At 42.7% G+C, this 15,524-nt stretch overlaps 1 protein-coding gene across 5 annotated transcripts in view; it reads left to right on the top strand.

Annotated features, from left to right (window-relative positions):
* zc3h18 (zinc finger CCCH-type containing 18) overlaps nt 1-8,071 on the top strand; it is a 42,659-nt gene extending 34,588 nt beyond the window's left edge. For 4 of the 5 annotated variants that reach the window (XM_041996024.1, XM_041996027.1, XM_041996028.1 and 1 more), the window contains exons 15-20: nt 2,404-2,412; nt 2,494-2,699; nt 3,329-3,543; nt 3,623-3,719; nt 5,498-5,594; nt 7,175-8,071. In XM_041996024.1, coding sequence (XP_041851958.1) covers nt 2,404-2,412; nt 2,494-2,699; nt 3,329-3,543; nt 3,623-3,719; nt 5,498-5,594; nt 7,175-7,379 — 829 coding nt within the window. In that variant the 3' untranslated portion in view covers nt 7,380-8,071. The remainder of the gene's footprint in view (nt 1-2,403; nt 2,413-2,493; nt 2,700-3,328; nt 3,544-3,622; nt 3,720-5,497; nt 5,595-7,174) is intronic. The other variant, XM_041996026.1, reaches the window with a different exon arrangement.
* The last annotated feature ends 7,453 nt before the right edge of the window (nt 8,072-15,524 follow it).

The raw sequence follows: 15,524 nt of genomic DNA on the forward strand, positions 1-15,524 counted from the left end.
CTGCTAACTAATGAGGTGAATATGATGTCATGTGACTACAAACTGTTTTTACTATCAGTTTATTGTCAGAGTGAATACCTTTTATTTGGGTTGTTTGCTGAGTAGTATACAGCTACATTCAGAAAGACAGCTTTTATTTCTGTTCTGATCTGAATCTGTGGGCTTAAACAGCCCAAACAATGTTGGGAACGTTGTGCATCAGGAACTGTTTGAGGGGGGACTGTTTTCACTGCTGCACCAATAAACATGGAATATGGCATATCTGTTGTCTGGAGATACACTTACACAAAAGCTTGTGTTTTTTGTGTTTTTAATTTTTTTTTTCACAACTTTTTTTGGTCGCTTTTATTTTGGACTGTAACCATTCATGGACCCACAAAGTTTTGTGCGAGTAGTGGCATGCCCTCTACTCTTTCTGGGACTTTTTTACTGCTTCATCTGGAGAACCTGTGAGCCACCTCATTGCTTACAGCCAGGATCAGCTGTTAGCCCTGATCAACAGTATGGTACTCCCGGAGGAGAGACCCGAGATCCCAAAGAAAATACGGCGTCAGAGGAGGTGATGCAGAGCTAGAGCAAAGTACCAGGAGCAAAGGAGACTGTTTCAAACCAAGCATTCCATCAGCTCTCATGGGTAACGTAAGGTCTTTACCCAACAAGATGGAAGAGCTGACGGTGCTAACCACACTGCAATGTGAGTACCAGCAGAGCAGCATCCTGCTGTTCACAAAGACCTGGCTCACAGGCCGCACACCGGACTCCATTGTAACTCTGGATGGCTTCCAACTGGTGAGAGCAGACCAGAGTGCAAGGGAGAGTGGTGAGAGGAGAGATGGGTACTAGCAATGTACGTTAATGAGAGATGGAATAAACCAGGGCCACGCAGGGTGATTTGCCAACACAAAGCAGGCTTACAGCTCATCACCTCTCCATTCACTTGGCCACTCAGGCCATAACCTAGGTCAAGGTGAGGACACTGACCCCTGCACCCACTGCATCACTGTCTGTATTAATATCTGTGATAACCAAGAAGGTAAGCTGTTCCTCCAACAATAAACCAGGGATGACTCCAGAGATGAAGGCCTTGCTGAACAAAAAGAAGAGGACTTTCAGATGTGGAGACAAAGAGGAGCTGAGGAGAGAGCAAAAGGAGTTTAAATAAGATCTGGGGAGGCAAAGAGAGCTGCAGGAGGAACATGGAAGAACAACTTCAGCAGAACAAAGTCAGAGAAGTCTGGAAGAACATGAAAAAATCTGGTCACTTTGAGGACAAGAGAGGAGCCACAGTTCCTGCTGCCCGAGGTTGGGATAATAAGTTAAATCTGGTTTTTAATAGATTTAACTCTAGGCCTGCATCATCTTTGTCCACTGGTGAGCTCTGCGTCCTCCCCTGCAGTTTGCTTACCGGCACGGTGGACAACACTGCCGCCTACCTGCTGCACTGATCCCTCTCTTGGAGCAGGCAGGGAACATTCTGAGAGTCATGTTTTTATTTCTCCAGTGCTTCAGCTTGCACTGCTGAGAGGAAGCTGGTGGGAGTGAAGTGGACGAGCAGCTGGCTGCATGGACCATGGACCACCTTACCAACAGACCACAGTATGTGAGGCTCCATGACTGTGTCTGATGTGGTGGTCTGCAGCACGGGGCGCCACAGGGCACAGTTCTCTCCCCCTTCCTGTTCAGTCTCTACACTACAGACTTCAGGCACAGCTCGGACCATTGCCACCTACAAAAGTTCTTGGATGATACGGCCATTACTGGACTACAACATCCTGGCTGCAGGAAGGAGCGTCTCCCAGATCCTTCATCCCGACAGCAGTTAGACTCTGTAACGCATCATGATGTCATGAGTCACTTGGACCCTTTACCTGCACTGTCACCACTTCTCACACACATGCACCTCATGTGTGTGGACAATTATGTATGTATGTGTATAAGTAGATACAGTATATGTATGTGTGTACAAATGTATGTCCATATATATAGACAGATATTACCTATTTGCATATTTCCACAACCCTTCATCCATAATGAACACTGTGTACTTGTACATGGAACACAGTTACTATGGTTTAGTTTTCATTCTGTTGTATTTGCATTTTATATTTTCTTAATCTGCTTTTCTTACTCTGTTTTTCTACAGTTCAGCTGTAGTAACACAAATTTCCCAGATGTGTGTAAGTAGGGTTGATACCAGTCAGTCCTTGGGAAAAAAACACAGTGAATCTAAAAAAAAAAATACCAAGAAATAAACTCCTGGCCTTACTACCTAGGACTTGATGGTGTCCAATTCATGTTTAGCCTTCCATCTGTGGATGTTTGGACTCAATCTGATAATTCTTCCTACTGTTAATACATTCTGTCTTTCTCTTGCATGTTCCTCCTCTGATGGAAACCCTCCAGGAAGTCCAGGTATGACAGCTTCTATTTGTATACAGTCTCTAAGCACGGTGGGCTGGGTACAAACATCCAACTGGATTTGTCTCTTCTCAGGTCACTTAGCGTGAGCAGCGTTTCCTCAGTGTCGTCGGCATCGTCCAGCAGCAGCTCTGTGCGCAGCGCCGATTCTGACGACATGTACGCTGACCTGGCCAGCCCGGTGTCATCCGCCAGCTCCCGGTCGCCCACTCCAACCCATCCCCGCAAAGAGCGAGGGCCGCCGCGGGACCGGTCCCCACCAGGCAAAGACAAGAACAGGGGTTAGTTAGCCGCAAACAACGAGTTACTTTGCCTGGACAGAATGAGTTATTTAGCCGGACAGAACGGGTTAGTTAGCCGCACACAATGGATCAGCAGGACAGAATGGGTTAGTTAGCTACACAGAACAAGTTCGTTAACCGGACAGAGAGGTCAGCCGGATAGAACAGGTTAGTTAACCGCACAGAACAAGTTAGTTTGCCGGCCAGAATGGGTTAGTTGACCACACAACGAGTTAACCACACAGATCGGGCTCTCTCCTGATTCCATCATCACCGCTGCAGCAGGACCAGACATGGAGGACATGAGGTTCCTCTGGTTCAGAGCCAGCAGCAAGAAGTTTGAGGAAATTTTTTAAAGAACTGCGTTAACGTGCAATGATAATGGTCCCTGAAAAAAACTCTCTGGAACTTCAGAATAATGTGCCATGTTAGCATTGCATCCCTTCACACAGTTTGCCTCCTGTAGGGAATTTAATTCTTTAGCACTTTAAAGTAAAATCATGAAAAGCACATTAAGTTTCTCAGAATTATCAACTGCGGTCGTATCTCAACAAAAGATAAATGAGTAAAATAAAGAGCTAAAATGACTTTTACTCAAACTGTTTCTGTTTTGGTTTTTCTCATCACAGACAGACCATCAAAGAAAGACGAACCTCTCAGAGACGATCGCAGGAAAATGGACCAATCAGGTGCTCCCCCTAGAGGAGGTAATACCATGCCCAGATCGGGACCTGGTAACAGGGGAGGCCATCCAATACATGCACCACCTGGCCCCATGGGTCCGCCTGGAAGCTACGGAGGCTCAAGTTCCCACAAAGACATCAAACTCACCCTCCTCAACAAGGTCACTGCAAATGGCTGATTTGGACTTGATGTCTCGATTTGAGCAGTGTTTTATTGGCTGAATGTGTTGTTTGCAACAGCAGGGAGACAGAGGCAACAGGAAGCGGTACCTTCCTTCAGACAAAGACAGACCCAGTTCCCCCGTCAGCAAGAGGATGGCCATGTCTCCGGACAGAGGTAAGAGACGAGCCTGTAAATACACGGTTTTTCCTCCTCTTCCTCACTGTGCACACATTTCTACCTGAACTCTCACCAGACATTTTAATGAGATTGAGCTAACAATAGACACATTAGTAATGAGAACATTCTGAGTTATAATCTGATGCAAAAATATCTGTTAGTTGGAAAATGTGTATGTTGTTTATAATCATAAGAATTTTACTTTTTACAGACTAAATAAAAAATAGATATAATAAGATCTATGGAATAAATAAATCTGTGGATGTTAAACCATTTCATTCCTGGTATTCCTTAATTTAATGTGTCAGGAAACATCAACTGACTTAGACAACTTTATTAGTCCCACCAGGGGCAATTTGTTTAAGGAGCAGCACAATACAATAAAAAGAAACAAATATACAGTATAGTATATATATATATATATATATATATATATATATATATATATATATATATGTATATACATATACATATATACATACTACCGTTCAAAAGTTTGGGGTCACTTTGCCATGGGATTCAATAGGGAAGTGACCCCAAACTTTTGAACGGTAGTGTGTATATATATATATATATATATATATAAACCACAGAACCACATTTTAACTAAGGTTAAATTCTCATCCTGTCAATATTTTAAGTGTGAAAAGTATTAGCAAAGAAGCAGTTTTAAATCTTATATTCTAAAAAAAATGTTAAATAATTCAAAGATCACACAGAAAACTGGATTTTAGCACCAACAAGGTGATTCCCTGTTAGTTTTACATTATACGTCACATTCACCCATTCACACACTGATGGTGGAAGCTGCCATGCAAGGTGCTAACCACTACCCATCAGGAGCAATTTGGGGACACCTCGACGTGAGCTCAACAGACCGCGGATCGAACCGGCAACCCTCAAGTTACAAGATGACCACTCTACCCACTGAGCCACGCCACCCCACTTATCTCAGCATGGAGGCAAAGACTGGACACGTCAGAACTCGGACCTCTGATGGAGGAACGGATCCTCTTCAGAACCTGGAGAACTATTCCTTCGAGGACCCTGGAGATCTCTTCCTGAAAAGTCCTTTAAAGATTCTGGAGATCTCTTCCTGGAAAATCTTTCAAGGATCCCGTAGAACTCACAAACCTGTCAAAGCAGGTTTAAGCTCCTTGGAATGAACCTGTTTTCTGCCTGGTTTCACATTTCTGTCAGCAGATATTCACTCCTGTTTCCAGGTGAAATAAATGGACCCAAGCACCTCTGGACGTTTCTGTAGTTTTAAAAGGAAATTCATTTCAATCGGGTCTATTTTTATTTCTGTTGGAAAAGTGAAATGTTTTTCTTACACCTGAAAAGAAATATTTGTGGTTGTTTGGTTTGCACCTGGCCTGCCGTTAAAGTGGAGGCTTGCTGGTTCAAGTCCCACACGGATCTTCTGGAGAATGAGCTAAATGTAAATGAGACTTTAGGATCCATAGAAAGAGAAATGTAAAACTACAGAACCGCTATAATTCTATCAATTATTGAATGTTTTACTTTATTTCTATTGTTTTTAACAGTCTTCTATTTGCTGAAGAGACTCGACTGATTCAGATTTAAATGTCAAGTCTCCACGTTTCTAGTTCTCTGTTCTCGTCACTTCTTCTCTGATCTTAAATAAACACGAGCGCACAGCCTCATTTACATAACCCAACGTGGAAGTTGAGATATTCATCAAAACTTTTTAGGGATATTTTCTCTGCCTCTGCACCACAGAAGCCTCATTAAGCATCAAACATGTTTTTCAGGCCGTGATAAAAGGATCCCTAGTCGACCCCCGCTGTCCCCACGAATGGATCGGCCCAGAGGCCAAGGACTGCGAACCATGCCCCCCCAGGGAGACAGGTTGGTGATATCTATCCACCCAAAAGCACACAATAATCCTCAGTAAAGTGAAAATTTGGAGTTTCATTTACCTTTCTCCTTGTTTATTTGCTGTCATTCTGACAAAGCAGAGTGTCCGTGAAAGAACTTAGTTTTACCACAAGATCAGCCACAATGAGGAACACAGAGCAGAAGTGAAAGCACACAGTTATTAAATCATTGCTGCACATTTCATAATATTCACCTTCTTCACAAAAAGAAATGGGTCCTTTATAACAACAACAATTCTATTCGGCACCTGAGAACCGAGGCTGGATGGAAGATGGGAGCACTTACAAATCACCAGCTATGAGTCACTAATCTGCATCAGTCCAAAGGTTTTTTTTTTAGCAATCAGTGTTTTCTGCAAATTGTGTGTAACGTGGGTTTGTCATGGTAACAGGTCCCAGTTGTCTACCGACCCACCTGTAGGAGCTGTGGTTAAGGTCCAGATGTGATTGTTATTAAATGAGACAAAAACAGTTCATGTTCAGTACAAAAAATAATCATATTAAAAAAGTTCAAAAGGCCAAGAAAGTTTAGACAAGGACGGTAGCGAGGCCAGAACAGTATCCAGGCCAGAACAGTATTTGGGCCAGGACTGTATCCAGGCTAGGATGGTAGCGAGGCCAGAACAGTATCCAGGTCAGGACGGTAGAGAAGCTGTAGATGTTGGAGTGACTGGTATGATGGTATTATGGAGATGCTAGTTGGTAGCCTCTCCAATGCTAACACTAGCATCTCTCAGCTAATAGATAGCGGAGGGAATGGGTAACCACCAAAGAGACATACATTCTGGCCAATAGACGAGTCGCTGTGTTTAACGCTGAAATTACCGCCCAGGTAGAATGAGCAGTCTGCTTCTCATTTGCTACTACCGGCCGTTCAGTTATTGGCTGATTATTGGTTAGATGGGTAGCTTGCTTCAGAATGGATATAGCCTCCTGAGGCAAGAACATAGCCACTTCTGGGCCATATTAGTAAAATAGTCTTAATTTTGACCCTTACACTCTGCCATATATGGGTCCATTTCAATTTATAGGTGCAGGAGAGTTTGGACCCACAGTGTTGCACCATTTTAATAGTGGCTAAGTCAACTTTGATCAGTACCAACAGGATTTAGTTGTGATTTCTCCTGACATGTCTGAACCAGACTGTGGGGAAGATGGATCCTGGTTTAATGTCCATGATGGCAGAGTGAGTGGTGTTCATGGAAAGTAAAAGACTGTAGTGATGGGGTGTGTCAAAAACCCTAACCCAGGGATATTTGGTTTCTAGGCAATAACCAACAGCTGCTCTGAAATTGCTAGCAACTGGTTTGACTCAACAATAAATGAATGAAATAAAGCAAAGGCTAGGTGGTCAATGGCTGAACTAGTTGAAGTTGTCTATGTTCAGCCAGCTGATGGATTTCGTGCCTAAAACAGCTGAGAGGTGAACCTGCTGGCTCGGTTGAGGTGAACGTGGTGGTGGAGGTGATGCTGCTGTGGAAGGACGCATATTCTTTTCTTTGTCTTGGTATCAGCATTTGTGAAACTTGACTTCTTGTTTGTTTTCCCCAGAAAACGACCTCTGTCTCCTCCGCCCAAGTCGTCTGGAAAAGGCCCAGCACCGCCGACGAACAAGCCGCCAGCCTCGGCACCCGCCGCTGGCTCCAGCTCGGGCAAATCCAGCAATACGCTGTCCCGCCGTGAGGAGCTCCTGAAGCAGCTGAAGGCCGTGGAGGACGCCATCGCCCGCAAACGGGCCAAGATCCCCGCCAAGTAAACAGAGGTTCACCTGCTCGTCGGCCTGCCTGCAACGACCACGAGGGCGGAGGACCGGAGCGTTGACTCGCCGTGCCCCGCCCTCTGGTGGAGCTGTAAAAATGACCATTTCTTGTTTGGAGGCCATTTAATAGACAGGAAACCATCCTGTACTCGCTCATTGCTCCATTTTCAGACCATCTTTGCTCCCACTTCTGTGTCAGTGCTGCAGCAGGAAGTGGGCGGGGCTTGTGATGAGTGATGGATGCCTCAGGAATGGAGGGTGAGGATGGTAAGCTGCACCTGCTCGCCGGCTGGAACCTGGAACAGATTTCTACACCCCCAACCGACTAGTTCAGTCTTTCTCTGCCCTCTTTTACCGTCTTGTTCTTTTTTTCCTGTGCAGAACAACGCCACTATCGGCTCCACCCTCCTCTCCACGCATGCGCGTGGGACCGCTGTGGGGCTCGTACAGCCTCCACACATAAAAATCATCAGATTTCTTCAGGTGTTGGACTTTAGACGACATTGATGTGAAGTTTTTGTTTTTCAAACATTTAGTTTTCTTCTTGGCTCTTCAGTGATAAACGTGTTTTCTTTGTGTCACATATTTAGTTAGAGGACAGTGAGATGAGGACAGGAATATTTAGAGATGAGCGTTGTCTTGCTTTTGTGACAAAAAGCCTTCTAAATAAACTATTTTGATAAAGAAAAGTTCCTTTGTTTATTTTACATTGTGGTGAAGTAGGTGTCTGTGGAATATGTGGTGTGTGTCCTTTTTGACGTCTTACCTGAGGTGTTTGTGTTGATCTATTGTCCTCAGCCATTACTACACGTTCACACCATTCATAGCCTTCAGGCCTCATAACAAACACTTGTCAATTCCTTTGTGTTTTCTAAGGTGGTGCAAACAGCCGTTACAGCAAATATTTTCTCTTTGTCGATGATTCACCCAATTTACATTTCCACAGCACCACCACAAACACATAAAGGAAGGTGTGTAAATCGTGTTTGTGCTTTCCTGACGTTGACATGAACCTGATTGTTTCCTGAAAAGTAACTCTGAGTCTTCACAGATAAAACCGTTTAATTTATTCTTAGTCGTAAAATAAAAACCAGACAAAACGAAATCTGGTCTTAATATATAAAAAAAATCAGCCTCTAAGAACATGGACATAAACTCCATGCTGGCAGGTAACAATACAAGGTCATCAAGACTAGCCACTTCAGTAATGGTGGAACTTTAAGATGATGCAACATACAAAACGACTGCTGGGTTCTTTTAAAAGACTAATCACAAAGGAAAATTGGGAGACTGATTAGAAGGTCAAGAGGGTGTCTGCTTCCTGGAGCTGGTTCCACAGAGAGGGGTCTGATAACTGGAGGATCTGCTGTCCACCTTTGCAGACTCTCCTTTCAGTTGCATGTTTTGATGCCACAGCAGCTCATTCATAGTAGTTGTAAAAACTTCTAAACAGACAGTGTTATTCCTGCCAAGTAAACAAGTAATTTCATTTTCCATGTAATTTTCTAAAACGAAAAAGTCTGGTAATGCATTCCATGCCACCATTGTTCTGTAATGCTTTGTCTTCTGTTTTAAGTTAGTTCTACATATAGGCAACAGAAAACGAGCTGCTGACGTTTGCCTTGTTAAATGATTGTGTGTTTGAGAAGAACGATAATCTTCTGTACAATAATTCAGGTGTTTTGGTCATAACTACTTTTTTTTATTAAACATATCAGTGAACATTGTAACCTACATTCTACATTCAACCAAGATAGATGATGATTCATAAGGCTGACACTGGTCTGGTAAGGACACTGCAGAACAAGTCTAGCAGCTTTTTTCTGAGCTACCTTCTGCGTGGCCAGGTTACGTTTAGTTGTGTTGGACCAAATTACAGCACAGTAATCCATACTTGTCAAGACTAATGCTTGTGTCACTCTTTCAATCAAATAATTAGGCATAAATTTCCTGTAGTATTTGATCACAGCTATAGCTCTACCCATTCTCTGCATCATCCTTACAACATGACTGTTCAAGGACAATTACCCCTAATAGATTCACTTCCGTTACTTGTTTTATCACTACATCACCCATAGTTAAGCATAGCTTCTCTCAGCAAATGTTTTGAACCCAAAACAATACTCTTAGTTTTCTTTTTATTCAGAACCAATTTGTTACTTCTCATCCATTTCTCTATTAACTCTTATTCTTGATTTAAAATCATAGTTATTTCAGCAGGTGTATTTTCTGATGTATAACTTGTTCAGTCGTCAGCATACATTGCAGTGGTGGCATGATTTAAAATTAGGGGAAGCTCATTAATAAATATTGAAAACAAAAGTGGACTCAAAGAACAGTAACAGAACTGTCTGTGAAATATATGCCACACATCTGTGGAATATACGCCACCTGTCTGGAATATATGCCACCTATGTGTGAAATATATGCTGTGGGTCCGTATTGACATCTTATCTGAGGTGTTTGTGTTTATCTTTTGTATAAATTTACCTTTAAGTGAAGTAAATAAAAGCACATTGAAGGGGTGATCTGGACAGCAGTAACGTCACATATGAGCATTTAGAAGGTGTCTTCAGCTTCTTGTTCAAACTTTCTACTAGAAAATGCTCAGAGAGTCCCAACTTCTCCCTCTGGAAGTCCATGTGGTGTTTGGTTAATTAAATTAAACATGTTTTTGTTCCTTTAGGTAGTCCTGTATTAGTCTCACACTGGGGAAATTCCAGCTGTTACAGCAACTAAAATGCCAAAGGCCAAGTTTAATGAGATTTTAAAAGAGAATAAAGTTTAGGTGTGTGCAAGCTATTGAGACAACTATCAGTATGCAATAGTATTAGATTTAAACGACAGTAGAACAGTGGTAATAATAATGTTAATAAGGAAATCAAAAAAAAAAATTGTGACTGTAGTTTTATAAGTTGCCCTGGTGGACACACAGACCTGTTAGTCCACACAGGTTAAATTCAGACAGGAGGAAAGTGGTAGAACTGCGGGAACTACTGGGAACAGAGCTGTAGTCTGGAAGCTGCTGTAATGACAGATGGGTAGATGAGTCAGATAATGAAGGAGCTGTTCGATGGTGTTACTGTGGCATGCATGGGGTGGACATCGTCCTCTCACACACTACCCGGAGAGCACCCCAGCACAGAACTGGTTTTCCCTCTCCAGTTTGTTTAGACTTTTCTGTCTACAGTTGAGATGCTGCTGGCCGACCAGCAGGCCACACCATAGAAGAGAGCTGATTGTACCACTGAGTCTTAATACGTTCTTTGCAGGGTTTTTTCCCCCAAGAAGGACCTCAGCAGATATAGCCGACCCTTTTAATGGAGAGCCTTGGTGTACAGAAACACAATAAAGAATTTCCTGCAGCTTTTACAGGTGAACTAAGCTGACAATCATCAGGAGTTCCTAAAAAATAACCAAGACAGCAACAACAACATGTATCACAACAACAACTAAAGAACCAGAAACACACACACCTAAACCAAAGCATCTATTAGTGTATAAACCCACAGGACAACTCAGTGACTGTGTTAGTATGCAGAGGGTGAGGAATGAGGAGGGATCAGAGATGAGTGTGATCATGCAAATGTGACTACACCTCTTCGGAGGCTAAAGGTAGACTAGGGCGGCCCAGAGACCCGGGCCATCAGCAGCAATCCTGGAGCACGAACCCAAGCTATCCCACCATGAAGACCACCCCAAGACCCACCCAGAGTGCGGCAGAGGAAGGACAGTGAGTAACTGCTGTTTGCTTGTTTTCACTGAAACGTGGCTAAACATTTCCGACTCTGCAATCGAGCTGGAGCAGCTAGCATGCTACCGAGCAGACAGGGACCTCATAAAAGGCCCATCAGTGGCGGGGTCTGTGTTTACATCCGTGATGCCTGGTGCCGGGACCCTAACTTCGTATGCAAACAATGTTCACTACTGGTGAAGTTTATGATCATTAGGTGCCGTCCTTTCTATCTGCCCAGGGAGTTTATTGCAAACTTGGTAGTTGCAGTTTACATCCTTTCCATCAACAACAGCAGTGATAGGAGTGCAGCACTTAATGAACTGTACCAGGCCATGAGAGAACAACAGACAGCACACCCAGACAGCTTCAGCATCTTCCCTGGAGATTTTAATCATGCTGATCTCAAGACTGTCCTGCCAAAATTTCACCAGCATGTTGATTTACCCACAAGGAGAGACAATACTTGGACCTGGCCTACACTTCACACAAAGGAGCACATTAAGCCACCATGGCTGACAGGGGACGTCCACAGGCTGCTGAGGGCCAGAGACAGGATGAGTCTGGCCTGAGAACAGCGAGAGCCAACCTTTCCCTGGGCATCAGGAAAGCAAAACAGGAGTACACACACAAGATAACCTCCCACTTCAAAGACTGCAGAGATGTACAGAACCTATGGCAGGGCATCCAGGTCATCACGGACTACAAGCCCACACCACAGAGCTGCGAGAGCAACACCTTTCTGCTCAACAACCTGAACAGCTTTCCAGGCTTTGAAGCACAAAACAACACACGCCCACAGAAAACTCCACCCCCTCCACATGACCAGACTATGCCTGTCTGCCACCAGCATGAAAAGGACACTCTCCGCCATCAACACCCGGAAGGCAGCAGGTCTAGACAACATCCCTGGCCGTGTGCTGAAGGACTACACAGAGGAGCTTAAGGAGGTCTTCACGGACATCAACACTTCTTTGAGGCAAGCTGTTGTTCCATCATGTTTCAAAGCCGCCACCATCATACCTGTACCGAAGAAATCATCCCCATCCTCCCAGTGGCGCCTCTACTTCATGCAAATTCAAGTGGGCAAGAGCCCCACCACCCATAATGACCACATTCTACAGAGGAACCTTTGAGAGCATCCTTTCCATCTGCATCACTGTGTGAGGCACACACACACACCCTCCCAAAAAAACACTCTGGACTCCGAAACCCTCTAACCCACTTAATGAATGACTGTGTTGCACGTTGCCTTCTTGCTGTTTAGATATTTTCAATTGCATTTGTTTCTACTGGCCGTTTTGTCAGTTTGTAATAATCTCAGTTTTACTTTTTTTCACATATTTGTTGCGCCTGTGCAATATTTAAAATTTTATTTTTAATGGTTACTTCAATGTTAAAATGTCCTGTCATCACCAGAGGGACAGTGGGAAACGTAATCTTGATTCCTTTGTATGTCTTGTACATGTAAAGAAATTGACAATAAAGCTGACTTTGACGTCTTAGTTATTTTAAAGGCATTTAAACATATTTGTGATGATTTTTTCTGATTAAAATTACTGGATATTAATATTAAATGACGAGAAGTTTCCTTTTTCTATTACATGTTCTGTTTTATTCCTTTATTTTTCCATTGACTGAAGTTAACCATCTTTTCGTTGTGCAGGATGTCAGGGTTGTTCCAGATGGGTGGAAGTTTACATGGGAAAAGTGAAGACTTGGTTATTTTTAGAAATTCCCACCAAGCCAACAAAGAAGAACTGATGTTAATGCTTTTAAAACACTTTTGTGGTTTGATGGCTGAGCTGATGAATGGCATGGCCGAGATGACGAGATTTTCACACAATGCTTGCTCTACATCTAACCAAGGTTGATCCAGACCGCCAGCTATATTGCAGCTTGTTAGCTAAGAAATAGTGATTAAAGTTGGGTAGCTCCAATCCCCTGTTTTTAGTCTGTTGTAAAGTTTTTAGACTGATATGTGATGATTTTTTTTCCATAGAAATCTGGATATATGAGTCCAGTCACTTAAACCAACTGGAGGATGGTTTAATCGGTATCATTTAAAAGAGGTAGATGACTTTGGGTAGAACCATCATTTTAACTGTGGCAACCCTCCCCATGAGTGATGTGGGTAGGCACCTCCACCATGAGAGATCATCCACTATTGTTTTAATAAGCTGGACATAATTTAGCTTTGTTAGTTCTGATAACCTGGGGGAAATGTTTATGCCTAAATATCTAATGTTTCCAGACTGTACTGTAGTATTCAGCAAGTTTTGTAGGTCACAGTTAATAGGCATAACATTAATCTTAGAGCAGTTAATAGAGTAGTCAGTTATTGATGAGAATGTGTTAATAAGTGTGATTGTCTGGGGGAGAGATGTCGGTGAGTTCTGGAGGAAAAGTAATACATCATCAGCATAAATACTTATCTTATGTTCTATGTTTTTGGCATGGATTCCTTTAATGTCTTTATTTTGTCTAATGGCAGCAGCTAGGGGTACAATAAAAATAGCAAAATGTGAAGGAGAACGCAGGCAGCCCTGTCTGGTGCCTCTCTGCAAACAAAAGCTTGGAGAAGTTTGATCACTGGTCTTCAGACATGCATTTGGGTTGTTATATAATATTTTTACTTAGTCTATGAAAGTTGATGAGGTGGAGAATTATTCTCCAGAGAGACAGGTCTTCATGTCTGTTGTTGTCTCACTGCCGAATCAAACTGTGAATGTCCCTGAGAAAGTCCTGCAGATAAGAGGGCATTCCCCTCTCCATAGACTGACCGTCGTATTGACTAAATGTCACACTGCAGTCATATGAGCCCCAACCAGCAATAAACATGTTGGTACTTTTTATTTTTGAGGATCTCTGCTTTTCAGTAGTCCAGGTGCTCTGGTACGTTATTGCTGGTGTTGCTGCTGGACTGTCGTTTCACTGCAGAACAAACTAAAACCAATTAGTTTTTAAGTTGTCTCCTTAATTTCATTCAAGTATTACATTTCCATCATAGAAATTTCCCTCTAAAGTTGAGATAGTTTCCATTAAAGTAATAAATGATGAAATTGTATAATTTGTCAACAGGGGCACATGGGATTGGGAAAATGTCGCACAGGAACTGATGTTCGGATAACTCGGGCTCTTGGAAACATTCTGGGCCACACTTCAGTCCACTTGGTGTCAGCAATGCACCAACCACCAAAAAACATCAAGAAGAACATTGTGGGAAGGCAACAGAAATCAGGGTTTACCAAACCGCATGATCTTTGGAGGTGAATTATTATCCCAACATACTTTATTTCACTGAATCATATTATCTCTGAAATGTTGCTGCTCACAGCGACATTATTTTGACAAATGGTTGCTTTGTAAAAACAAAACAGTGTTTAAACTCTGTTTTGTGCTCTTGAATCACAAACCCAGCTCCAACGAAGGAAACTATGGCAATTGATACGTACTTTTATTTAAATATCCAAATCAAAACATGTTATTAAATGCAGATATTTAAAGAAAAAAATACTAGTCTCATCACTGATGCATATTTTATTTCTTTATGTGTTTGCACGTGAAGCATCGTTCCTGCTGACCTCCAGTCAGTATCTGCACAAACCCAACCCGGTGCAGGATTAGAGAATCAGACTGAAACTCATTTTTGCCAAAATACCTGCACTTTTTCTGTTATTCTTGCTAGTCTTTGGTGTTTTGAGTCCATAGATAGGCAACCTGAGCCCATACAACTTGTAAGTTATTTATTTATTCTTCATTTATTTATTTGACAGTTCTTTAGTGAGTGGCAGCATGTAGATGTTGAACAGCAGTGTCCCCAGGATGGAGCCTTGGGGAACTCCACAGGGTATTTTGGTTCGCTCAGATTTATAGTTACCTATAGACACAAAGTAGTCCCTGTCTTTTAAATAGGAGAAAATAAGTGGAATTTTTCGCGGTGTGAGACACAGATCCTAATGGACCATGTTGAAAAACGTAAAAATGTTTAATTGGTTGGCACAGCGTGGGCATTACTTGTGTCAAAAAGGCAGAGTAGTGGCAGAAGATTGCAGATGCTGTCTGCAATCACAGTGTCAGAAGGCAAGACATGCCAGAGGCACCAGAACATGCGGCCGGATATCTCAGTTGGTAGAGCATCTGTCTGCCATGTGGGAGATCGAAATTCGAAACACAAAGTGGTGAATCGCTTTGGAGATAAGTGTCTGCTAAATGACAGTAATAATGCCGGTAATTTAGTCTTTAGCTTTAATTTATAAAATAAATATGTACAGTTACTACTGACCTCCACATCCACATGATGAGCTGAGTTGCAGTCTTGGCCACCGATGCCAGTTTTGACATTTGAAAGCTACAGTGGCTCGCAGATCGATAATAGTTTTGCTGTTTCTGAGCTGCAGAGAGTTGCT

This window comes from Melanotaenia boesemani, chromosome 10 (genome assembly GCF_017639745.1).
Source record: "Melanotaenia boesemani isolate fMelBoe1 chromosome 10, fMelBoe1.pri, whole genome shotgun sequence".
Taxonomy (NCBI): domain Eukaryota; kingdom Metazoa; phylum Chordata; class Actinopteri; order Atheriniformes; family Melanotaeniidae; genus Melanotaenia; species Melanotaenia boesemani.